This window comes from Schistocerca americana, chromosome 6 (genome assembly GCF_021461395.2).
Source record: "Schistocerca americana isolate TAMUIC-IGC-003095 chromosome 6, iqSchAmer2.1, whole genome shotgun sequence".
In the NCBI taxonomy this organism is placed as follows: Eukaryota; Metazoa; Arthropoda; class Insecta; order Orthoptera; family Acrididae; genus Schistocerca; species Schistocerca americana.
The window spans coordinates 75501520-75528097 of NC_060124.1; the positions used below are offsets into that span (position 1 = coordinate 75501520).

At 46.2% G+C, this 26578-nt stretch overlaps 1 protein-coding gene across 1 annotated transcript in view; it reads left to right on the plus strand.

The window, feature by feature from the left end:
* Window positions 1-202: 202 nt before the first annotated feature.
* Window positions 203-26578, plus strand: part of LOC124619970 (intrastrand cross-link recognition protein-like) — a 235077-nt gene continuing 208701 nt past the window's right edge. Inside the window, exon 1 of the mRNA XM_047146632.1 lies at window positions 203-535. Within this exon, the coding sequence (XP_047002588.1) occupies window positions 250-535 (286 nt within the window). The 5' untranslated portion in view covers window positions 203-249. The remainder of the gene's footprint in view (window positions 536-26578) is intronic.

Consider the following 26578-nt stretch of genomic DNA (forward strand, 5'->3'; position numbering starts at 1 on the left):
CTGAGCTGGTCTCTCGTTCGCAGGATGATGGAGGAGTACGGCAAGCCGGAGAGCTGCTCGCCGCCCGTGTACGGCGGCGGGGGCGGGGGCGGGGGCGGTCTGTCGCCGGTGTCGGTGCCGGCGGGCTCGCCGTCGCTGCAGCAGCTGCAGCACCAGCTGTACCACGCGCACGCGCAGGCGCACGCGCAGGCCCAAGCGCAGGCGCACGGCCACTACGGCGGCGGCGGCGACGAGGCGCAGGTGGCGCAGATGCTGCCCAGCGTGCTGCCGCCGCCCCAGGACTGGCTGTCGCAGCACCAGCACCAACACCAGCACCAGTACCACCTGGTGGCCGACGTCGCCAAGATGGCGCCCCACCACCACCAGCACCATCAGCACCACCACCACCAGCAGCAACAGCAGCAGCAGAAGGCGCTCAAGGAGCAGCGCATCCGCCGGCCCATGAACGCCTTCATGGTCTGGGCCAAGGTGGAGCGCAAGAAGCTGGCCGACGAGAACCCCGACCTCCACAACGCGGATCTCAGCAAGATGCTCGGTGAGTACGCGCTCTCCTGCTTTCGCTTACCTTCAGTCTATCCAGCTAGTCAGCAGCACGTAGCGTAGTCATTTCGAGAGAAATTACTGCTACAGTACGTGACAACATCTGCATCGCCGAAACCAGGGTCAGAAAAACCTTTTACGAGGGGCGTTCAATAAGTAAATGCAACACTTTCTTTCTTAGCCAGTTTCCATCGGAAAAAATGCATAATTTGTTGTTGCACGTCGTGGAATATTCCCGATTCAGCCCCTACAGCTTCATGGATGGCAGCGCTGTACGGAATCATCGGAATGGGGTCTATACGGAGGTGCCTTCCAAGCAGACACCTGTCATTGAGTTTCCTTCAGCGGAAAATCAGAGCTTCGCAGATAGTCATAGGCGTTTGTAGAAGGTTTTCGGAGACCTGGCAGTGAACAAAAGCCGGATGAGTCGTTGGGCGAGGCGTCTGTCATCATCGCAACGAGGTCGCGCAAACCTGTCCGATCTCCGACATGCCAGCTGGCCGCACGCAGCTGCGGCTCCTGCTATGTTGCAACATGTGGACGCTCTCGTTCGAGGTGATCATCGGATCGCTATCAAACACGCTGCTGCACAACTGGACGTCTGTTGGTAGCCCACCAGTTGGGGTACTCAGAAGGTGTGTGCCCACTGGATTCCTCGCCGGCTAATAGAAAATCATGAAGAGCAACGAAGGACCATCTGTGCGGAATTGCTAGCGCGTTACAAGGGCGAGCTCGACAATTTTTTTGTCAAACATCGTGGGTTCGTCACCTCGAACCGGAAACAAAACGGCAATCCATGGATGGTGCCACGGCACGACTCCACCGAAGAAACAGTTCAAACCGCATCCTCAGCTGGTAAAGTCATAGCGACGGTCCTCTGGACTCTGAAGGGGCTATCCTGTGTCAGGTCCTTCCTCATGGTGCAACGATCAGCTCTGATGGTAACTGAAGAAAAGACTTTAGCGTGTCGTCGCCGCAAAAATGCAAACCAACTTTTCCTTCTCCACGTGTACTCAAGGCCTCACACAAGTCTGCGCACCCGAGAGGAGCTCACAGAACTTCAATCGACTGTTCTTCCTTATCCACCCTAAAGCCCAGATTTCGCACCTTCCAAATTCCACCTGTTTGGTCCAATGAAGGATACACATTCCACGGAAAGCAGAGCGTGGGTAATGGGGATGTTATTGATGCAGCAAGATTTTGGTTCCGATGCCGACTAGTAGAGTAGTACTATGTGGGCATACAGGTCCTCCCAGTAAGATGGTGTAAGGCTGTCGCATTGAACAGAGATTATGCTGAAAAATGAGGTACTGTAGGCAAAAGAGTGGAGACTAACATGGTGTATTGTAATCCTGAATAAAACCAATCTGCTTTCAGAAAAAAATGTGTTGCACTACTTATTGAATACCCCTCGTAATTACCAGACACATACACATTAGGTACAATAATAGAGACACAAAGATATCGCATTTTAATTTATTTGTTCGGGTAACAGATTTCGGCTTGACAGCGCTAATCAGAGCTTTAGAAAAGCATCGACACAGATGATGAGTCTCTGGGTTGCTGATTTTTTAATATCTGACGATGGTTATTCGTTCAGGTAAATAAAAATGTGACCAAGACTGCGAGTTCTACAGCTTAAGTAGATAAAAAGGTCACTATTCTTCTCCAAAGGTGAAAGAGACCTCATTTCATAAACCCAGATTTTCCCTTAATGGCAGACAAGACGAACTTGGCGAAATCCAAGACGAAGTAAAAACCAATTACTTCTCATTACCCTTCGCTACTGGAACAACTCTTACGTAGTTGAGATACAGGGTGATAGATTCGTCTGTGTTGCATCTGCTTCGTCTCAACAAACTTTTGGTACCCATCTAAAGAGTTTTCCCTTCGAACGTTTGTGGCGAAATTGAGATCCTTAACACAGACGCTTTAGTATCACGTCTGGGTAATCTTCCGCTAGGATCTTCAGGCCAATCAAATCCGCATCTCTCATTTATAACTTGAGTGCAACTGCGAAATTGAACAAACTTTTGGAAAAGGTTGCAATTTTTATTGAACCAACAACTGCGGGTCTAGATACAATACGGCCACTGGAGATTCTTCATGACGTCCATAATGGCTAACATAAGGGTTCCAGAGTGTTGTAAACGACGTATGCCGAGTTACATTTAACTGTTTCTTGAAAGCTGTTGAGACAAAACTGCTGTTATGGAAGATTCATGGATGGAAAGTATAATTAGTAGCGCCAGATACATTTTCTTGCACTGTGAATGTGCGATCTTCGCCACAACGGATTGTCTAATACCATAAAAAGTCGGAACCATTTGTTAAAAGTGTCACATCGTTGGAGACTGAATTCGACTGCTACATATCAGATTCAGGATACAAATAGAAAAAAATATTACAAACTCTCAAGTACAAATATTCCTACCATTTTATTGTTCAACGACAACCCTTTCGATTTCATTGTATGATATTGTAGATTAACTGTAAATCAGACTCCTTTCTGCATTGAGCCATACAGAACGCATATTTCTAAAAACTTTGCGATGATCTTCATTACCCGATATCAAACTTTACCGTAGCCTGCTCCAGCATTTTCCCTTGGCATTTCGCATGCTAATGACAAATTGTCGGAAAGTGACGATACAGACGTACAACGTGAGTCATTGAACTGCTAGTAAAGTTTTTCTCACTTTACATCCCTGTTCTTTTCATGTAGTAATCGAGGTATCATGATGCTGCATATCACAACCGTGGCAAGTCTGGAGAGTCGTGTGGCGCTACATTTTGTTGTGTAAATGTTCTTTTCATCTTTAGAAATGTCACAAGGCAACAAAAAGCCATTAACCCCCAATTAAGACATTATCTTAACCTGCTTAACAACATGGTGATATTCAACAACAAGGCTTTTCTTCAATCTCTTACGGACGTCAACCAAAGCAAATCACATTCAAGTAACGTGAGAATGATTCGGTTTTCATGAGAACAGTCGCTGGCCAGTAACCAGACACTATGCAAAAAACCTTCTGCGTAGGTGGCGAGGAGAACATTAAACAGCCGAACACGAAGGATGACGCACGCTCGAGGACTGTGGTTCCTTGTGAGCACCGCGAAGTCTCGTGGCGTGATCTCAGACGCGTCACGTTCTCCACCGCTACACGCTCAAAACGGCCCTGCACAGGGCCCGTGCGTTTTACGATTCGTAGAAGTTAGAGTTGACTGAATTTAAAATGCTTTCGCGGTAGACTCCGCAGACTTGTTCCCAGCCCAGTCGCAGATGGTTCCCTTGAATTTCTTCCATGCAATAAATTCAGGTCCAACAACCGCTGGTAAATCGCAAACGCTTAAAGGAACATGTAATTTCACAGACCAAATATTCTGTCAAAAACTTTTTAGAAATGTAGCTGTTGGATGAAACAGCAGAGATACATAAAATTAATAAGCGATAGCAGTAGATGATTTATAGAAGTTTCTCAAATTTTCGGTTCATTTCTCCTAGCCTTTCGACAATGGGCCGTTGTAGATGTTAGATTAATTGACCGATAGTTTATTAGCGACTGTGGTATACAGTACAGAGCTTAATTGCTCTCAGGAATACAAAGATCTGGAAAGAATTATACGGATTCCGTAAAGAAGGGAGATTGTAACCATTTGTTGATGCACCTGTATTTCGGAATTGCCACTGGACGAATTGTTAAAGTCTTCCCGTTTCAGAATGTTGAAACGCACCGAGGCTGGCCCCACTGTCGCTTTTGGCCCAACAGGAATAAGAATTTATTGTAATCGGGCTGACGTAAAAATCGGTAATTAGATTCGACATTTTCCTGTTTGTATGGAATACTTGTAATTACGATTTCGATTGTTAAGAATGGGGGAATCAGTTAAATATCTGTTCCTGACGAAAAAAACGTAAGCTGCGACTAAATAATAGTCGAGAGCAGGGCTAACTGTTTCGAAGAAATGTTAAAAATCCAAATTCTCTTTAATACAGTACTGGTTTTATTTGATTACGTATTTTAGCTGGAATTGTAATCTTTTTTGGTGAAGTGTAATCTTATCTTGGAAACTATCTACTATTGGCGAAAAAGAACAATTAGTAACTGAGCATCCAGTCACTGAATGATGACAATCTGTATAAAGTTTAATACTCGGCGTAAATGAAATACATCTCCGTTTTTGAAAAAGTTGTTGCAGTAGTGCGAACCCTTAATCGTTTGTTAGCATCACGCCCAGTGATGAGTGGCATAAATTTGATCGTTTTCCGCTTCTGCCTCTATACTCTTCTAGCTACCTTGGTTATGTGTGTGCGAGTGTGTGTGGTACTAATACTATATGCCCCTTTCTTGTCCCAGTTACGAATGCTGCGTGAGAAGGAAGACTGTCGACTAAGCTCCGTATTGTGTTGAAGGAGGTAATGTCTTGACTGACTCTGCTCTGGAATTGTAACAATTTACCTCTCCCTAGTCCAAAATTCCTATATTGTAGTAGCATCTGTCAGTGGGGTTTGACGTGCAGCTCCGTAACGGCCTCGAGCTTTTTAAACGAGCCCGTGACGAGAGGCTACCGCTCTATTCTTCCGTTAACCCTGCTTTTTAAGATTGTGAAACATTGTTCATTATTTTCTAAGTTTTTGCATATTTGTGTTTAATGGCGCTCTAAAGTGAATTCTCGAGAAGCTGATCATGATGATCCCAGAATGAGATTTTCACTCTGCAGCGGAGTGTGCGCTGATATGAAACTTACGTTTGATGATGGTGGTGGTGGTACTACTTGGACCGACGATGGCGCAATGATACCGACGGAAAAAATGATGATAATGAACAAGACGAAATGGTGAAGAGAGACATGATGCCAGTGATGAAGAATGCGATCGTGACGACGATGAAAGGCGATAAAGGTAATAGAGGTAATTTCGACGACCATTTCGTCGACTAGTAATGCAATGGCGATGACGACACTAGCGATTGTGAAGGTGTGGCGGTATACTAGGAGCAGTGGGGACGAGACTTGGGGCGCCCCGCCGGCACGCTGCCAGACAACACCTGCGCGCGGGGGGGGGGGGGGGGGGGGGGCAGAGTGCGGACGCACTTCCGCAGCCTCAGCTCAGCCCGGGGCAGCCGGTCGGATGCTGCAGTGCAGACGGTGCAGCGCAGCCTCGCGTTTCGTCTGCCGCTGCGTCAGCCGGCCGGCGGGCGCGCGTGCCGCCTCGGGCTCAGCACACGGCCTCTGCTCCTGCCCTGCACGCGCCTACCTTCCCCCCCCCCCCCCCCTCCCCACCCTCTGTTAATCCCAGCTGCTGCCTACATCCGCCACTCGCCGAACCCTCAGCACTCCACCTGCCACACGCCGGGCACACCACCACAGATGCTACTGCACCTACTCCTGCTTCCGTTTTTAATGCGTTTTTTTCTGTCGTTTTATCTGAGTACCTCAACCTTGTAGCTGGTTTTACGGATCGGTCCAAGCAGGGAGACTCGTTTGGTTGCTCTGTCGTTTTCCCGGATCGTGTCCTCAACGTCAGACTGCCTCCAGAATTTATCATCTTCGACTCAGAATAGTATGCCTGAGCGCCCTTAACTCTCCCCAACGTTTGCACCCAGCAGATAAAGTAACCCAGAATATTCAGGACGCCCAGCGACTTGGGAAGGAGGTGTCTTTCTGCTGGGCACCAGGGCACGTGGGAATTGTTGGGAATGAAAGGGCGGATCGAGCAGCGAAGGACGCGTGTTGTGATCGTCGGGTATTTCGGTGTACTATTTACCTGCTCGCATTCACCTCGCTGTTGAGGTATAAAGTCCTGTGTCGATGGCAAAATGGCTCTGAGCACTATGCGACTTAAATTCTGAGGTCATCAGTCGCTTAGAACTCAGAACTAATTAAACCTAACTAACCTAAGGACATCACACACATCCATGCCCGAGGCAGGATTCGAACCTGCGTCCGTAGCGGCCGCTCGGCTCCAGACTGTAGCACCTAGAACCGCACGGCCACTCCAGCCGGCCGATGGGAAGAGGAATGGCTAGAAGTGACCAACAACAAGCTCCGTGTTATCGAGCCTATAACTCGACCGTGGAGTACTTCCTTTCAGCCACGTCGATGGGATGAGATCCTTCTCACTCGTCTTCGCATAGGCCACAGCCCTTTGACGTGTGGATGCTTACTCCGGCGAGAGGACCCTCCAATGTGTGGTGCTTGTAGCGTGCAGATCACGGTGCGCCACATTTTATTGGACTGCATTTTGTTTGCCCACCAGCGGACTGCAGAGGATTTGATGGCGGATCTGCAGTCTCTTTTATGTAATGATCAAACGAATGTGCTTCGCGTTTTAAAGTTTTATGAATTGTCCAACGTTTTTAACAAGATATGAGGGAGATGTTTTTAATGTGTCAACAGGGTGGCTGGCTCACCCAAGTTTTTTGTAAGTGGTCAGCCAGTCACATTCGCCCGTGCTTTTCTTTTAGCTCCTCTGTGGTTTGTTTTCTCTGCGTTTTAATTTCTTGATTAGCTAGTTTCTCTCCTAATAGGTTTTAGTGCATGTGAGGTAGAGTGACTGTGTGGTCATTTCGAGTGCGTGCGTGTACGACAATTTTAGTTCATCTCCACATTCGTTTGTTTTAGTACGTGTAAGGGCGCTGATGACCTCACCGTTGGGCGCCCGTAAAATCCAAACACACACACACACACACACACACACACACACACACACACACACGCTACTGCACCTCTCATGCTCTTAAGGCGCTGCTGCTCTTCAAGTGTTTCATCTGATGCCCAGTGTCGTGTCAAAACCTCGCCCTGTTTTTCATTACGAACAAAATGTTTTATAAATAGAGCGCTTCGAAATAAGTCTAGAAAGACATTTCGAACAGTGACGTGTTTGAAGTGGCATAACCGCTATTTTCATCATCATCACCATCATCTTCATCGTAGTCCTCGACGTTGTCGTCCTCTTCAAGGAGTAGGCATTCTGATCTGTTCCGCTTCAGGACTAGATAGTTCAAATGGCTCTGAGCAGTATGGGACTTAACATCTGAGGTCATCAGTCCCCTAGAACTTAGAACTACTTAAACATAACTAACCTAAGGATATCACACACATCCATGCCCGAGGCAGGATTCGACCCTGCGACCGTAGCGGTCGCGCGGTTCCGGGCTGAAGCACGTAGAACCGCTTGGCCACAGCGGCCGGCAACACACAAGGAAAACACGGCCAAAAAAAAATGTCCAAATGTGCGTGAAATCTTATTGGACTTAACTGTTAAGGTCATCAGTCCCTAAGCTTACACACTACTTAACCTAAATTATCCTAAGGACAAACACATACACACACACACACACACACACACACACACATGCCCGAGGGAGGACTCGAATCCAACGGGACCAGCCGCACAGTCCATGACCGCAGCGCCCTAGACCGCCCGGCTAATCTCGCACGGCAACACGGCACATGGGCAGAGGAAGTGTCATTCGTCAGCGCCATCTACCGTGGCAGCGATGCATTTGTGAACAGATGTTCTTAAGACCTTTTTTCCTCCATTTCGAGTAAGGAAATATTCCCTACAGTTTGTCGGTTTTATTAATGTTCACCCGGTATAAAATTGCATCTGCCCATATCAATGGAAATTACGTGTGCCTAGAATGTCTGACTTCCTTTGTATTTCCTTCAGATTTTGTGGTATTGTAATAAATTATCATCGTGAAAACCGGACACGTATGCAAAGGAGATGTAGATTTACTTGCCACCAAACTGTACTGCAGTGTTTACTGGGATAAGTGTCAAACTGATAGACAGTGTATTTTATGGAGACGCATGTGACACTGCGGATAGTGATCCGTCTGCCGGACGTAGACGATAAGGTTGGCGGTCCCATTGCTACTCTTACAGGGTATTACGCTGCGTGCATACACCGGATTTCATTCTTCCTCTTCGTTTAATTTCTACAGCGTGCAGAGGAATATTTTGACCAAAAATGTATGGCAAATAGACAGTATCAGAAGAGGAAATTTGAATTTAGGAACTAGGTGTAATAGTTAAATATTTACGGCGCTATGCTAGCGAGAAAACAGTGGTCATTTTGAAAATTTTCTACGACATATTTATGTTAATTACACGGTGCAAGTCTGTATACTCATTTCTCATTTACTTTGACCTTTTTAGGAGAAACATGAAACATAGACATATGATTGTTTTCCTTTCCAGAGAGATGCTGTATGGTACGTCGGCTAAGTACGATACATATGTATGTGAGGTTTTAAGTTTTTCTTGTTCTCATCTTGACGATTGGTTAGTCCAAACATTTTGTTTGCGTATACTTTATCTCTGAATTGCATTTCATTTTGAGTAAAGACGTCCATATGTCAGCTTTCATTTACGTTGCTGCAGCTGCGACCCCTAGTTCCTATACTCAAGTTCCTTTGTTTGATGGCGTCTTCCTTCCCTAGACTTTTGGTCTACCGCAGCCTGTATAGACAACCGTGGTTGCTGTGAGAGGATGTGTCCCAAGAATACTCGTCGAAATGGGGGTTGGGACACAAAGTCTCTATGTGCTTTTACGGGTACAGCAAAAATAGTTCAAATGGTTCTGAGCACTATGGGACTTAACATCTGAGATCATCAGTCCCCTAGAACTTAGAACTACTTAAACCTAACTAACCAAGGACATCACATACATCCATGCCCGAGGCAGGATTCGAACCTGCGACCGTAGCGGTCGCGCGGTTCCAGACTGAAGCGCCTAGAACCGTTCGGCCACTCTGGCCGGCTCCGGTATAGCATCTTGGTGTCGGGACGGGGTGCATGTGTCGAGTGTAATTTGGGCCGCAGCTCGGGGTCGAGGCGTGCCGGGCGGAATGCTTGCGTCCGTGAGCCGTCGGCGGCGGTGCGTGCGTGTGCCCCAGCGAAGCATCTCGGCGTGATGCGGCCGGCCGCTTGCCAGCCACGGCTGCAGATTAGAACAATGGTGGCTGCGGGTGCGAAATGCCAGGCCCTGCTGACGCTGACGGACGCGAATACCCGCCAACAGCCGCGGGCGCGCGGGCAGGTGGCACCGGGTTCTGGCTGGCGGGCCGCGTCCACGCCTAGTCGTGGGGTGTGTGTTCAGAAGGCCACCGTCGGGTTCCTAGCAACTAATCACCTTGTATCGGTATAATTTTCACGCCTCCCTATTATGTTCAGACCTCTTGTGCGCCAAAGATTAGTAACTCTGTTCGCAAACGACTAACTGTGAGCAGGGAGGTGATGAACTTTTTACAAATTGCGCGGACATTTACAGATATATAACTGCCTCGAGCAAAGACTAGCAACTGGCATCAGACGTAAATGAGAATCCGCAAGTCGTCACGTATTAGGTTTCAGTGGAATACTCAAGTGGGAGAAGATACAAGGAAGCTATGAGCGTCGCAGAGAGCCCACCAGAATTCCTGTGTCCCATGTTCCAATACAAGGCAAGAAACGTGTGTAAGGTGTAATCAGAAAATTTCCATTCCGAGGCAGTAATGTCCAGAATCGGTACAGTCCAGAATCGCCGTGAGCGTTGATGCAATCGTCCCACAGACGCACTAGGTTGAAGATACCAGTTTCGCAAAACACCGTGTCCTGCAGCGTGAAGAAGTCCTTAACTGCTTGCTACACATCCTCGTCATCAGCGACCCATCAAGGCCCATTTTAAAGGACTGAAGGTGTGATAATCGCCTGGGGAGAGATGAAGACTGTAGGGCAGGTGATCCAGTGTTCCTCACTTGAGTTGGCGTAACTTACGCGTTACGGTGTTTGTGATTTAGCACTCCGTCTTCAGGGCACAAGTGGCCCATCGGGGTCCACCCGACCGTCGTATCATCCTCAGGTGAGGATGCGGATAGGAGGGGCGTGTGGTCAGAACACCGCTCTCCCGGGCGTTAAGATGGTTTTCTTTGATCGGAGCTGCTACTATTCGGTCGAGTAGCTCCTCAATTGGCATCACGAGGCTGAGTGCACCCCGAAAAATGGCAACAGCGCATGGCGGCCTAGATGGTCATCCATCCAAGTGTCGCCACGCCCGACAGCGCTTAACTTCGGTGATCTCACGGGGACCGGTGGATCCACTGCGGCAAGACCGTTGCCTGTGTGCGATATAGGGACGTGCGTTATCATGAAGAAGCAGAATCCGTTGTCGCGCACCATTCTACAGCGGTGGTTTTCGACACACACGCGTCCCCGTACACGTTCTTCACCCTCCGATAGATGTCTGCTGATGTTTGTCCTTAGGAAGGCAAGAAAAGAATAACAGCACGTTGGTTTTGTTTCGATGCATTTGGTAATAACATCGCCATAGTTCACGTTACCGCATTTACTGCACGCACGTCAGAAAAATCCGAATGCCACACTAATCCCGTTCCTATGTGTGGGTGCTTGCATATCGGCTTCTGCGTCGTGCTATGTTGCAGATATGCTGTAGCAATGGCCTGAAACGGAAACTGTTCGATCGCCTCTTACACTTTCTCCAACTTACGGCTCGCGTAACGACCACGAGGATATAATTACAGAAATATGTTTTATACAAAGGACCTCAAACTGTTTTGTTCGCACATGTGACTGTCGAATGGAGCCCTAAGTGGAGCGATTGAGCCTCGTACGCTACATACATCCTCACATTTACCACGGTACAAGAAAAAAATCGCCTATACATTTAGGCAGTTGACATAATTCACCAACGTTATCATTGCTGTTATTTCTCGGTATGTGCTCGCTTAAATTTTACAACACAAGCAAAACTGACTTATGCGGATATGCATCCAGTTTCTGCGTACAGGCCTGTCTTATCATCTCATATCTTTTGGCAATATGCTATACAGCTGTTTCCCATCTACCATCGCCAGCTGCATACGAAACAACTACGTTTGTTCGTTACAAATGGCCTCACTGCGAGTACTTAGTATGATAACTCTAAAGCACACTTTTATGCAGCCTTTCTGTTTGCAAGACGTTCTTTCCGTATTATTATCCCCATTCCTTAATAAATTATGACCATGTTATTGTACAACGTAATAGTGTAATAACCTAGGCTGTAGATCGTATGAAAATAAGTGTTCTCTACATCATACGCAAAAGAGATTTATGTCCTAATGTAAGGAAAAGAATTACATATTAAGACTACGGTTGTGAAGGCAGGTAGATTAGAGCTGAGCAGGTCATCGGATGAAGGTCGCTCGACACAGAAGATTAGCTCAGCTGAAAAAGGAAGCGGGGATAATTTACTTGTGGATTTAGTATTTAAGAAGTCGTGCCATCATCAGATAAAGTCATTCAGATAGACTGCGGGTAACCTATAGCGGGGTAGCTGGTCCAGAAACAAGTAAAACAGTCTTCTCACTAGGGGGCATACACTAGAGGGCACGTAAGCCGTCATTGGACGCTTGGAGGCGGAGAAGAAGTCACATGGCTTTAAAGCACGTTGGCACACGCCGACGGCGGGCACGAGCGCATCAAAAGCCATCGCGCTTGCCAGCTGGTCACCGTTCAGCCACGGTGCTGAGGTATTCTCGCGTGGCGGCTCTGCGTTGAGTGAAAAGCAACCTCCGACACTGTCTCACAACGTTATAGGGACCTCCTGTTTCATTAAGTGGATCCGTTTGTTCTTACACCGCGAGCGACGTGGATCACCAGCAAGAAAACTTCGCATATTTATACAGGGTATGATGCACAGTAAGAACGGATCCAACCAGTGCTCAAAAATATATACACAAAAGAATTACAGACCTTGGCTGCGAGCAGGAATTGATTTAAATCAATGGGGAAAGCTAAAAATTTGGGCCGGACCGAGAGTCGAACGCGGATCTCCTGCTTATTGGGCAGACGCTCTGTCAACTGAGCCATCTGGACAGAGCGGTCAGCGCGATCCTCGCAACTACACGGACTACCCTAGTGCGCCTCCCGTCAGACCCAAATTCTCAATTTATCCGCACACTAACAAATGTAATGCCCCTTATCCTTAATCGCGCGGCATTTCGCCGATTCCCGCAAGAGTTTGAGCCTGTTTTGCATCTGCACTGAAGAGATCATTGACATTCTAGCCATATATAATGCGTGTACGACCTTCAGATCGAACTCCCAGCAGTTTCCGTGAATTGCAGGCAACCAGGTATTGGGTTGTCATCAGTGCGGTAGTGGTTGCTGCACGTTTCGATATACGTATGAGCAGTACAGTCGCTGATGATGTATTACTCCCGCTCTACATAGATACATCTCACGTCCATATCAACGAAATTATAGGTATAATAGCAAATAATGAAGCGTCATTTACTCTGCAAAGCGTACATCAGGCAAGGAGACTCAAGTGAGTTGGATGGGTGAGGAGTAAATAATACGTCCACGTCGTGTACTCCATGGGGTATAAATTTAAATGTAGGCCATGACGTAGATCATTACAACTTCTTTGCTGGTCACAAGTGATTTTATTCCGCTGCTGTTGCCACAGAACGAGCAATCTTCGTCGAAATAAGGTATCGCTCCCGTCAAGCCGTCTCCGGCCCTTTGTTAATGAAGACATGCCAGAGCCCCATATAGCACTTGCAGCGGCACCGATCCAAAGTGCGCGTATTTTTGCCCCCAGAGCGAGCACGCTAAATCACGTCGCTGGCCACCGAGATTATAAATCCCGACGTCAGGACCCGCAGGCTAACAAAGCGGGTGGATGAGGTATGAATTATTAACATTCTGCGAGAAAAAGCCGACCAGAGCGCTTCATCTGCCGCCTTATTAGACTCGGGACGGCATTAATGGGACGCCTTATCATAACTCTTCCTCCGAAGACGTGTGCGCACTGGAGAGTGCATTTCGTGACAGCAACGCTGTCGCAGCTGAGTGTGTTGACAGAACGTCTCAGATACCATCTTTGGAACTGTAACACAAATATATCGGCTCAACTCGGATTTTCGACACACTGAAATGGAGCTCACAATTCCTTTAACTGCAACGCTGGGTATCACTTGAGAGTATTAGTCACTATACTCGCATATGTTTCCGACTTGACACAGTGAAAAGGACATTCCGATTTTAATTCACCTTAGTCAGATTGCAGACATGTTTCTTTTCGGAATGATTTGTTAATAAAGATTTTTCAACTGTAGATATACAAGGTGACTATAATTGAGCCGGCCGCGGTGGCCGAGCGGTTCTAGGCGCTACAGTCTGGAACCGCGCGAGCGCTACGGTCGCAGGTTCGAATCCTGCCTCGGGCATGGGTGTGTGTGATGTCCTTAGGTTAGTTAGGTTTGGTTGGTTGGTTGGTTGGTTGGTTTGGGGAAGGTGACCAGACAGCGTGGTCATCGGTCTCATCGGATTAAGGAAGGATGGGGAAGGAAGTCGGCCGTGCCCTTTCAGAGGAACCATCCCGGCATTTGCCTGGAGTGATTTAGGGAAATCACGGAAAACCTAAATCAGGATGGCCGGACGCGCGATTGAACCGTCGTCCTCCCGAATGCGAGTCCAGTGTCTAACCACTGCGCCACCTCGCTCGGCTTAGTTAGGTTTAAGTAGTTCTAAGTTCTAGGGGACTGATGACCTCAGAAGTTAAGTCCCATAGTGCTCAGAGCCATTTGAACCATTTTTGACTATAATTGAACATTCGCTATTTGAGCCACTGTAAACGGAAAACTACTTATTTTGTACATACCCAACTTTACAGGAATGATGTTCACACTGTGCGCTGCAAGCTTTGCTTTATTAGTAGTTTTAGTGTCATGACTTGCCGTTAGGCGTCAGTACTGGTACGGTGACGTAGGATTAAACACGAGCATCAGTGTGCATTACAATTGCAGTGAACATCAGTCTGGACAAGGTCAACAGGGCTTAAGTTTAAATTAACTGGTGATCTGGGAATTGCTCCTGGGAGAGGCCGACGGCCAAATGCACCACAAATTGTTGAACAAGTTACTGCTGCTGTGTTTGAGGACGCTGGACGCAATCTGCGATCTTTAATCTGTGCACGAGATTTGTCACAACAGCTGAACTTTCCACTGTCCACCGTTCGAAAAGTGCTGCGAACAATTGTGAAATAGTATCTCTAGTGTGGTCCCAGGTTGTCATGGATGCAGATGGTTATCCCACTGAGTTACGTTTGTAACCTAGAACATAAGCGTGGGACGAAAGAACAGATGGTACATTCTCGTATGGAAACTGAAATGTGTTCCTTCCAGTGGTTTGTTCGTTATTTCTCTTCAGTATTCTCAAATAATGGACGTTTAAATTTATCCACCCCGCGCATCCGATTTTCTCGTCTGTAACGAAGGAGATATTCAGTTGGAGTAGGAGGAGCCTGTTTAGCGCAAGATTCTGAGTGATGAGAAACAAAATGAAGGGAACATCCGTGAGTAGTAATACAAAAGAGTGTAATGTCTTGCTAGATATCAAAATATTGGAATAACGTATAGGAGATGTAAATAATCATCTCTACGAAGCAAGATTATCCTAGATGGCTGAAGCGATAAAGAGCTTTGAACTTAACCGAAACAGTTGGAAAAAAGCTTTCTACACTAACAGGCGTGTGCCACCGTGAAACTTTCTGGCGATGAAGACCGTTTGTCGCGAACATGGAACCATACCTTTCACGTGCAAGGATATTATCGACTCAAGTATCTAGGCACGACTTCCAATGCACTGTCACAGCTTCCGTTCTGCCAGTGTCACCCTGGCCATCTGCTCCTCTCCACTTCCTTCCTCATTCTTGGAGCTCTTGTTATCAGATTCTGACGTAGGCGAAGCGCATGGGTAAAACTCCACGCCTTGAGTACAGGTATGGAAATGAAAGAAGAATCGTGGGAAAGTTTGAGAGCAGACAGCGGAAACATACGAAACATACCGCTCTTTAACGGTGGTACCAAATTAAATGGAAAGATAGAAATAAAAGGGGTCTGTGTACTTTGTGAAGGAATCTGTTTCCGCCAAAATACATTGTGTGTCGTACCTTCTGGGTCAGATTGAAAGCGGCGACAGTGTGTCCACAACCGATTACATCGAGATAGGCAGTTAATGGTCGGAAACGCATATTTATTGCGTTATGAACAAACACAGGGACACTTCATAACAACAGCGTAGCTCATAGTAATTGTTCAAAGTAACGACCGCCAGTTTCAATGCATTCGCATCAATGGTGCATGAAGCTCTGCCGCACTCTCTCAACGATCCCTGGTGTCTGTTGCACCAGGAGACAGGCAGCTTGGACCCTAACAAACAGGTCCTCACCGTTTCTACGGGCATTTCTTACTCCAACGTCTTGACGTAATACCAGAGGAAAAAGTCCACAGGTGTGAGATGCAGCGATTGCGCTGACCATGGAGAGGACCTTCTCTTAAAATCCAACGATGAGGGTATCTGTTGCTCAGGTGCTCGCGGACGTTAACATCGAAGTGGGCTGGTGCATCATCGTGTTGAAACAACATCCTTTCGTGGACAACAAGGTGTACAGTCTCCAAGAACTGTGGCAGCACATCTTTCAGGAACACCAGGTGACGCGCTCAGACTGGCGGTCGTCGCTTTGAACAATTACTATCAACTACATTGTTATGTGTGTTGTACAGTGTGTATATCCATAACACAATAAATATGAAGTTCAGACCATTGATTCCCTATCTCAAAATAATCGGTTGTGGACTCACTGACACCTTTCGATTTGACCGCCGGCCGCTGTGGCCAAGTGGTTATAGGCGCTTCAGTCCGGAACCGCGCTGCTGCTACGGTCGCAGGTTCGAATCCTGCCTTGGGCAAGGATGTGTGTGATGTCCTCAGGCCGGCCGATGGTGGCCGAGCGGTTCTGGCGCTACAGTCTGGAACCGCGCGACCGCTACGGTCGCAGGTTTGAATCCTGCCTCGGGCATGGATGTGTGTGTTGTCCTTAGGTTAGTTAGGTTTAAGTAGTTCTAAGTTCTAGGGGACTTATGACCTCCGCAGTTGAGTCCCATAGTGCTCAGAGCCATTTGAACCATTTTTTGATGTCCTCAGGTTAGTTAGGTTTAATTAGTTCTAAGTCTAGGGGACTGATGACCTCCGATGTTAAGTCCCATAGTACTTGGAGCCATTTGAACCATTTTTTTCGATTTGACCCAAAAGGTTTGAGACACGCTGTACTAAGGCGTCCACGGTTTATATTTTAATGGACAGAACACTAAAGAAAATAAAAGTTCTGAGGGAAGCAAAAATTGGAACATGTAAAACACGTCATTGTGGATGTTGGTTGAATAAGGTATGACAGAATGAAATGATTAGCCCAAAATAGGCAGAGATAGATGATTAGCCCAAAACAGAGACAGAGGCTAACGTTACACCAGGCTATGGACTGATGACCTAAACACATAATTAATTGTTCATGGTACTAATTTTTGGTAATAAAGTTCTTTTTTCTTTGTAACGGGTTACGACGGGTAATCAGCAGACATCACAAATTCATTGGTGCTCTAAACGGAAGCAAAGCCTCAGTTAATTTGTTCGAGACAGGCGGATCAGGTGTTTCTCTTCAAGCGGGGTACGTAGCTATCACCTTCATTGCCCGCTGTGGGCCTAGCGCGACCTCCGCGACGGCAAGTACAGCTGTTGGCAGATCGCGTCTGTAGCGTTGCAGCAGCAGTGTCGACCAACAACCGCATGGGGGCGGCGTGGCGCTGAAGGCTCCACTGAGCTGGAACCGACCGCACCCGTCGCCCTGCTTGCGCGCTCGCTGGAAAAGTGGCCCGCGTCAGAATTTGACGGCGCGTTAGCAGCGCGGAGGTCCTGCCGAGGAAGAGCTGGCCGCCGACGGCCGGGAAATTTCGGGCTGTCCGGCGTAATGGAGTCTGCGGAGGGCGGCGGCCGATGGTATCTGGCGCGGCGTCAACGAGCGGCCGGCCGGCCCGCGGCTCGCAATTTGCCTCGGCTGTAATACCGGCGGGCAGCGCAAATTACGCCCAGCTGCGCCTCGCCTCGGCTAACCACCGGGCGCTGCCCGCGGCCGGGCCCGCCGGCGAGCTCCGCGACTGTACGCCACCTGCCGACAACAGCACGTCTCCTGGCCGGCGTGCGTCTGCAGACTTACTTCCACTCTGACACCCGCTGTCGCTCTCTGGGCGCTCTCACTGCGGCGCAAGGCAACACAGCAGGTCTGATTTTATTTATCAACGTCTGGTATACAGTAACAGGAACTGGAAGCGTTTGAAATGTGACCCTGTCGATGAAAACGTAATTGCTTAGGGTGCAAGTAATCGTGCAACATTTTTAACCTGAAGGAAGGGTGTTTTGTGGGACATTTGCTATTGGTTCTACGAATAATTAAGAAAGAGCAGTACTGGAGAAAAATAACAGGGCTAGAAGAAGAATAGATTATAGAGGACTAGCTCCGTACCTGGTGTTATCCGGTTATGCATTTATTCCAGTCTCCTGTTAGTTCGTCTCCTCTTCTCCACTCTCTGTCAATCTACCCTGCCGCTCTCTGACCATCTCCTCCTGCCCCTCCCCCCTGTCCGTTTTCTCTTACCCCCTATCTCGTTTGTCTCCTCTTCCCATCACTGTGTCTCCATCTCCTCCTCTCCACTCTCTCTGTCCTCTCTGTCCATCTCCTCCTACCTCACTCTATGTGTGTCCTTTCCTCCCCCTCTCCCAGTCCCTCTCCTCCTCCTCCTCCTCCTCCCTCTCTCCGTCCATCTCCTCCTCCTCACTCTATCCATCTCTTCTTGCCCTCCCTCCGTCTAGTGCCTCTCCTGCTGCCCATCTCCTCTTCCCTTTCTCTGCCCTTCTCTTCCTCTTTCCTTTCTGTCCATCTTCTCATCCCCCAATCTCTCTCCACGTTATTAGCCCTAGCCCAATAGGAAGATGCTAGTTTTTACCGCCACTGTACTTCTTTCCAAATAATAATATGTCCACGACATTTGGGTGAAATCGATCCAGGGTTTACGAGGAGCTTTTTACCCATGTTTTTGCCCACGTATGCACATATGACATATATTTCTCCCATATTTAACATATTTCACACATATTTCACCTGTTTCTGTATCAGATTTCACTCTGCAGTTTTGTTTTAGGCAGCTCAATGTTTATGACGTCTTACCTCTTGAACTAAGTGTCGTACAAAGATATAATTTCGCAGGTACATCCATTAGTATTGAAATTTGAAATTAAATGTAAAGTACGTTGCAATTCGCTAAGTGCTCTGATTCTCGAACACCGCACGAATATAGTCTGGCTATTTGCGCATCGTAAGCTGCACTCCTTTTTCACCACCCCACAAATCCCTTCCCTATGAGTGGTAGGCGGTCTTTTCAGACAGCAAGTGATATGTGTACCAAGTTTGGTTGGAATTAATTCATTTGTAGGAGAAGACGCGGTACACATTTATAATAGGTATGGGTGTAGAGTGTAATAGTTAGATGGAGATGAAAAGACCAGTCAAATAAAAAGAAACATGGAGGAAAGAATCGACGTTCACAAAATTCGTATGAGTTACAAAAATAGCTTAAATTGTTCTCGCTGTGAATATTAACGACATTCAAACAGATTGCCGTAGCGAAAATGAGCGGAAGGACGTGAGCCGTTAAACCTCTACGGGCCGTGTCTAGTGTCGTTTACTTCTCATTCAATCATTGTGTCCGGCTGCTCTAAGTGGAGGAAACGTCGGCTGATTCGGTGTATATTGTTAGGTTATATTATTTTCTTTCTGATAGGTTCATTGTAGATTATTGTAATCTCACTGTGAAATTGTTCCATTCATCCTTGAACTTAACATATACCAGAGAGAAAAAACACAGTACAATTTCGTAAGGGAAACTAGGGTGGTTCGGGAAAGTGCAGTTAACACGAATTCCATCTTCGTTTTCTGAAAACGTCTTCTATGCATGATGAGAACAATTTTGGTGACATCTCCATTCTTCGATCCTACTTCATTCTTCACTATACTAATAGCTGTTTCACCAGTTCCTTGTTTGTCAAGGACTCTTAGTGGGGATATTCATTTGCAGAGTCATCCAGTGTGACGTTAGACTTTGTAACTTTGTTTCAGCCGTATATGCGTCTGAGTCACTCTATTATTGGTCTCTCTATATTTATACTCCAGTTTCCTACGAGCGATCACGGGTGTAGTAATTACGTACCAGTGAAAAAATGCTCCTGTGGCAACATAAAAAGGGTAAAATGGTCCTATTTTAAAATACTCTGACTGAAAAGTGGGGTACCAGCTGCCGCATTACACCGTCCTCAGCATCATCGAAACATTTTCCAAAAATTTTAGCATGCGTACATATTCGCTCTCTTTCTAGCATACGACTCACATCTGACTCCCACAAGCTCCCCTAATTGTAGCTCGTCACATGCACTAGTCCACCGCTGTATGTCGCTCGTACCCATCCACTCCCACTTGCCCATTCTCACTCATTCATTCAGCCCAAATCAGTGTCATTGTATCTTTGTGTCTCTCCAACTGTCACTGTCTCCTGTCTCAGGGGATTTAGGTTATGACGCTTCGGTTTTCGAAGGAAAATGATAATGCGTCACGATCCGATTTGGAGTAGGTGAAATCATGAGAACACTGGAAAATAAGGAAATTTTGTTACACACACCAGCCCCGTAACCCAAAAGCTTTCAGAACAAAAATTGAAGATTCGGTGATTTCGATCGATTGCAGACATACCTGAGTAGGAACGCCATTGCTAACAGGTGCGGTGCCAGGTCTGCGTTTAAAAAGTCAATTTCCATGCATTTGGGCTCGAATCACACTTGCTGCAGTACGTTTTATTCACTGGCAAAAGAATGGAAGCTACTATTACGTTTGCATTTTTTTTTTATTCAAGTGAAATAAACCGTGAAGGAGGAGAAATATAATCAGAATACGCCTCTAACAAGGGAACCTCGCCATCGCACCCCCCTCAGATTTAGTTATAAGTTGTCACAGTGGATAGGCCTTGAAAAACTGAACACAGATCAATTGTGAAAACAGGAAGAAGTTGTGTGGAACTGTGAAAAAATAAGCAAAATATACAAATTGAGTAGTTCATGGCAAAATATGCAACATTAAGGACGCTGGGACCGCAGCAGCGCCGTGGTCTCGTGGTAACGTGAGCAGCTGCGGAACGAGAGGTCCTTGGTTCAAATCTTCCAGCGAGTGAAAATTTTTATTTTTTATTTTCAGTTTATGTGACAAACTCTTATGTTTTCATCACTTTTTTGGGAGTGATTATCACATCCACAAGAAAACCTAAATCGGGCAAGGTAGAAGAATCTTTTTACCCATTCGCCAAGTGTACAAGTTTGGTGGGTCGACAACATATTCCTGTCATATGACGCACATGCCGTCACCAGTGTCGTATAGAATATATCAGATGTGTTTTCCTGTGGAGGAATCGGTTGACCTATGACCTTGCGATCAAATGTTTTCGGTTCCGATTGGAGAGGCACGTCCTTTCGTCTATTAATCGCACGGTTTTGCGATGCGGTCGCAAAACACAGACACTAAACTTATTACAGTGAACAGAGATGTCAATGAACGAACGGACAGATAATAACTATGCAAAAATAAAGAAAGTAAAAGTTTCAGTCGAGGGAAGACTTGAACCAAGGATCTCTCGTTCTGCAGCTGCTCACGCTACCACGGGACCACGGCGCTTCTAAGCACACTTCCTCCATGATGTTGCTTATGTGGCCCATGGACTACTCAGTTTGTATATTTTGCTTATTTTTTCACAGTTCCACACAACTTCTTCCTGTTTTCTCAGTTGATCTGTGTTCAGTTTTTCAAGGCCTATCCACTGTGCCAAGTTATAACTAAATCTGAGGGGGGTGCGATGGGGAGGTTCCCTTGTAAGAACTTCGACAATTAATGGAGCCCCACGTGGTCATAAGTGGATTAAATGGGCAACATTGTGATACTTATTTCTCGTTTATTGAGGAATTTAGTTACGACGTTATGAAAGGGTCGTGCATTTCTCGAAACACATCGACAACTGCATCAAATAACTGACGCCATAAAGATCCACAGGTGTGGTGTGAATATACCTGACTACCGAGAGAAGTGTCTCCATAAACGTAAATAAAGTTCGTTTTTCATCGTATATCGAGAGGTAAATATTATAGAACAGCGTGCTGGCGGCCCCCCTCTGTAGTATAGTACGCTGAAGTCGGTGAGAACGGTTCTGTCGCGTGCTTGCAGGCGCCCTGTACAGAGGCCGGGGCCGTGCCGGCCGCCGCTCGCTGCACCTGTTGCTGCTGCCGGCGGTGGCCGGTGGCCGCTTTTGGCGAGCAGCGAGTATCCTGTAATAACAACGCGGAAGACGCCCGCCCGGCACGGGAGAAGGCGAATAATTACGATGATAAAGCCTCATTCGAGGGGAGAAGTGGGTTTACGAGTGGCGCGGCCGTTACTCGGGCCGCGATCGCCCGCCGCACGGCCCGCACCGCTGCCCAGTCAGCTGCGATGGATGTGATGCGGGGAGATGCACGTCGGCGCTTAGCGTGCTACGTGTCTGCTGCCTGTAGCGCATTCTACGCGCGTCTTGAAAACCTCACTGTGTGGCACAGCAGAACGAAGAAAACTCATGTTGTTGTTGTGGTCTTCAGTCCAGAGACTGGTTTGATGCAGCTCTCCATGCTACTCTATCCTGTGCAAGCTTCTTCATCTCCCAGTACCTACTGCAGCCTACATCCTTCTGAATCTGCTTAGTGTATTCATCTCTTGGTCCCTCTACGATTTTTACCCTCCACGCTCCCTTCAGTACTAAACTGCCTTGATGTCTCAGAACATGTCCTACTAACCGATCCCTTCTTCTAGTCAAGTTGTGCCACAAACTTCTCTTCTCCCCAATCCTATTCAATACCTCCTCATTAGTTACGTGATCTACCCACCTTATCTTCAGCATTCTTCTGTAGCACCACATTTCGAAAGCGTCTATTCTCTTCTTGTCCAAACTGCTTATCGTCCGTGCTTCACTTCCATACATGGCTACACTCCATACAAATACTTTCAGAAACGACTTCCTGACACTTAAATCTATACTCGATGTTAACAAATTTCTCTTCTTCAGAAACGATTTCCTTGCCATTGCCAGCCTACATTTTATATCCTCTCTGCTTCGACCATCATCAGTTATTTTACTCCCTAAATAGCAAAACTCCTTTACTACTTTAAGTGTCTCATTTCCTAATCTAATCCCCTCAGCATCACCCGATTTAATTTGACTACATTCCATTATCCTCGTTTTGCTTTTGTTGATGTTCATCTTATATCCTCCTTTCAAGACACTGTCCATTCCGTTCAACTGCTCTTCCAAGTCCTTTGCTGTCTCTGACAGAATTACAATGTCATCGGCGAACCTCAAAGTTTTTACTTCTTCTCCATGAATTTTAATACCTACACCGAATTTTTCTTTTGTTTCCTTTACTGCTTGCTCAATATACAGATTGAATAACATCGGGGAGAGGCTACAACCCTGTCTCACTCCTTTCCCAACCACTGCTTCCCTTTCATGCCCCTCGACTCTTATAACTGCCATCTGGTTTCTGTACACATTGTAAATAGCCTTTCGCTCCCTGTATTTTACCCCTGCCACCTTCAGAATTTGAAAGAGAGTATTCCAGTTAACGTTGTCAAAAGCTTTCTCTAAGTCTACAAATGCTAGAAACGTAGGTTTACGTTTTCTTAATCTTTCTTCTAAGATAAGTCGTAAGGTTAGTATTGCCTCACGTGTTCCAACATTTCTACGGAATGCAAACTGATCTTCCCCGAGGTCCGCTTCTACCAGTTTTTCCATTCGTCTGTAAAGAATTCGCGTTAGTATTTTGCAGCTGTGACTTATTAAACTGATAGTTCGGTAATTTTCACATCTGTCAACACCTGCTTTCTTTGGGATTGGAATTATTATATTCTTCTTGAAGTCTGTGGGTATTTCGCCTGTCTCATACATCTTGCTCACCAGATGGTAGAGTTTTGTCATGACTGGCTCTCCCAAGGCCATCAGTAGTTCTAATGGAATGTTGTCTACTCCCGGGGCCTTGTTTCGACTCAGGTCTTTCAGTGCTCTGTCAAACTCTTCACGCAGTATCTTATGTCCCATTTCATCTTCATCTACATCCTCTTCCATTTCCATAATATTGTCCTCAAGTACATCGCCCTTGTATAAACCCTCTATATACTCCTTCCACCTTTCTGCCTTCCCTTCTTTGCTTAGAACTGGGTTGCCATCTGAGCTCTTGATATTCATACAAGTGGTTCTCTTCTCTCCAAAGGTCTCTTTAATTTTCCTGTAGGCAGTATCTATCTTACCCCTAGTGAGACAAGCCTCTACATCCTTACATTTGTCCTCTAGCCATCCCTGCTTAGCAATTTTGCACTTCCTGTCGATATCATGTTTGAGACGTTTGTATTCCTTTTTGCCTGCTTCATTTACTGCATTTTTATATTTTCTCCTTTCATCAATTAAATTCAATATTTCTTCTGTTACCCAAGGATTTCTATTAGCCCTCATCTTTTTACCTACTTGATCGCCTGCTGCCTTCACTACTTCATCCCTCAGAGCTACCCATTCTTCTTCTACTGTATTTCTTTCCCCCATTCCTGTCAATTGTTCCCTTATGCTCTCCCTGAAACTCTCTACAACCTCTGGTTCTTTCAGTTTATCCAGGTCCCATCTCCTTAAATTCCCACCTTTTTGCAGTTTCTTCAGTTTTAATCTACAGTTCATAACCAATAGATTGTGGTCAGAATCCACATCTGCCCCTGGAAATGTCTTATAATTTAAAACCTGGATCCTAAATCTCTGTCTTACCATTATATAATCTATCTGATACCTTTTAGTATCTCCAGGATTCTTCCAGGTTTACAACCTTCTTTTATGATTCTTGAACCAAGTGTTAGCTATGATTAAGTTATGCTCTGTGCAAAATTCTACAAGGCGGCTTCCTCTTTCATTTCTTCCCCCAATCCATATTCACCTACTATGTTTCCTTCTCTCCCTTTTCCTACTGACGAATTCCAGTCACCCATGACTATTAAATTTTCGTCTCCCTTCACTACCTGAATAATTTCTTTTATCTCGTCATACATTTCATCAAAGAAAACTCATGTCTTAAAGAAAACACCTTTACTCGTCAGCAAAGTAATCGCCGCTGATTCATCTTTTATAGAGCAGCTGGATACTATCATCTAAGACTTCTTTAGGAATATCCAGTGCATTTTGTCACAGTTCGTAGTGTAATCAGAGCGGTGTCCCGGGTTTGATTTCCTGCCGAACTGTTAATTTTCTTCGCCCAGGGACGGGTGTTTGCGTTGTCCTCATCATTCCCTCTTCACCGATGCGCAGGTCGCCGAAGTGGTGTCCACTAGAAAGACTTGCACCAGGCGGTCGAGTAACCCCAGACGGGGTCTCACGGCCAATAATACCATACGATCATTTCATTCCATTCTGTCTTGGAAGCCCTTGCAAGTGCGATGCAGACAGCTGTCGACCGCGACCCTACTAGTAGCCTACCCTACTCCGGATTCTACTGGTGGCACGGTCTATCATCCTCTGTGATGGCTCTTAACTGAAAAATTTAGCCTTCAGCAGATTCAGGTCCTTGTTGCCATTATGCATGACGATTTGCGATCCAAACTTACCGGATTGCAAACTGTTTCCTTTCCGTCGCAAAAACTTTCCCACCGAATTTTCTCCTCGCGGCAGTCCACCCCATACACGTGCAGTGACATTATGTGCGTCTTTATTTGTATTTTCTACCAACAGTAGAAAACTGATACGTTGCCCTATTGCGTTATGAAACGAGTCTTTGCGTTCACTGCATTCAGCAGGCAGTAGGGGAAGAATAATCTTAGTAGTAGTATGCTCGACGCTTTTCGGTGTGTGCTGTAAGTCATGTATGCAACGTTAACAAAATATTGTCATTATAGCCCTTCTCTCTGGCTTCATCCTCGTTTGGCCATCAAAATACAAGTCCCAGATTCGATTCACCGATTGATTCTAAGGAGGTAACTTGCGTCTCATTTCTACTGAATGAAACGATCGCAGGTTCGTTTCGCTGTTTCGATGTCTGCTTTCTGTCTACGAATGAGACGTGTTGTAAAGTACACGTACTGCCTATATTGGAAGCTTGTTCAACCGTGTAGGTTCCCTATGAGATCTCAATAACAGAGGACGTCAGTCGTAGAAAGGGCCTTGCTTTTCTGTGCTTGGAGGCACTTGAAAATCGAAATCTACGATTTCTTTTGATGCTGTTCATATTGACCCTGTAGAAACCGCAAAGGAAAATGAGTTATAACAGCTCGTCCAAGGGCTTATAAATTGACATTCTTCCAAAGGTACTGTGTTTTAGTAGGACCTGTACTTCGGTAGAAGAGACTTTCTACGGAGTTGGAGCACGCGTCCTATTTATCCTCCTGGACCGTCCCAAACATTAATTTAAAGGCCTTGGAACGACTAGAGTCTGCTTTCAAACAACGTCGAAAACCTCTATGTGTCAACCAGTTCAAGACTGAATTGAGAACTCATTATAAATCAACTGCATTAATTGGAGCTGCTGCTTCTGCGTTATGAATTACAGCTTTTACATGTTGAAAATAAAGAGAGGCAGTTCCATCTTATTGTCACAGTGTGAAAAGCGGAAACATTCGTAGTTGATTAATGGTTGACAAGCAACAGCTTCATAATTCGGTAACCTAATTACAGCGACCGCAGTCTAAACCAGACAGAAAGCTCTGTAATTCCTCTGCCTGACATCCAAATTCGACTCACTTTAAATGCGTAGGTTTTGGATTAGGATTTACCGTGTCTGTTACTGATACCAATTTAAACTATGAGTATACTGTTACCAGTAGCACTATAGCACTCTCTTCTGCTATTAGACAGTGCCACAGGCTACCCCAGTCGTACGTACAAGACATATATGCCTTATTAATCTACGTAAATCCACGAGATGATAGAGGTTTAAATCTCTGGAACACATAATGAAGAAAACAATAAACTGTGACTGACAACAGTAAGCGCGCAGTTTCGACTGATAAAGACACAATCCTGTCAGTAACATTAATTGGGCATCCTCCAATTCTGTTCATACC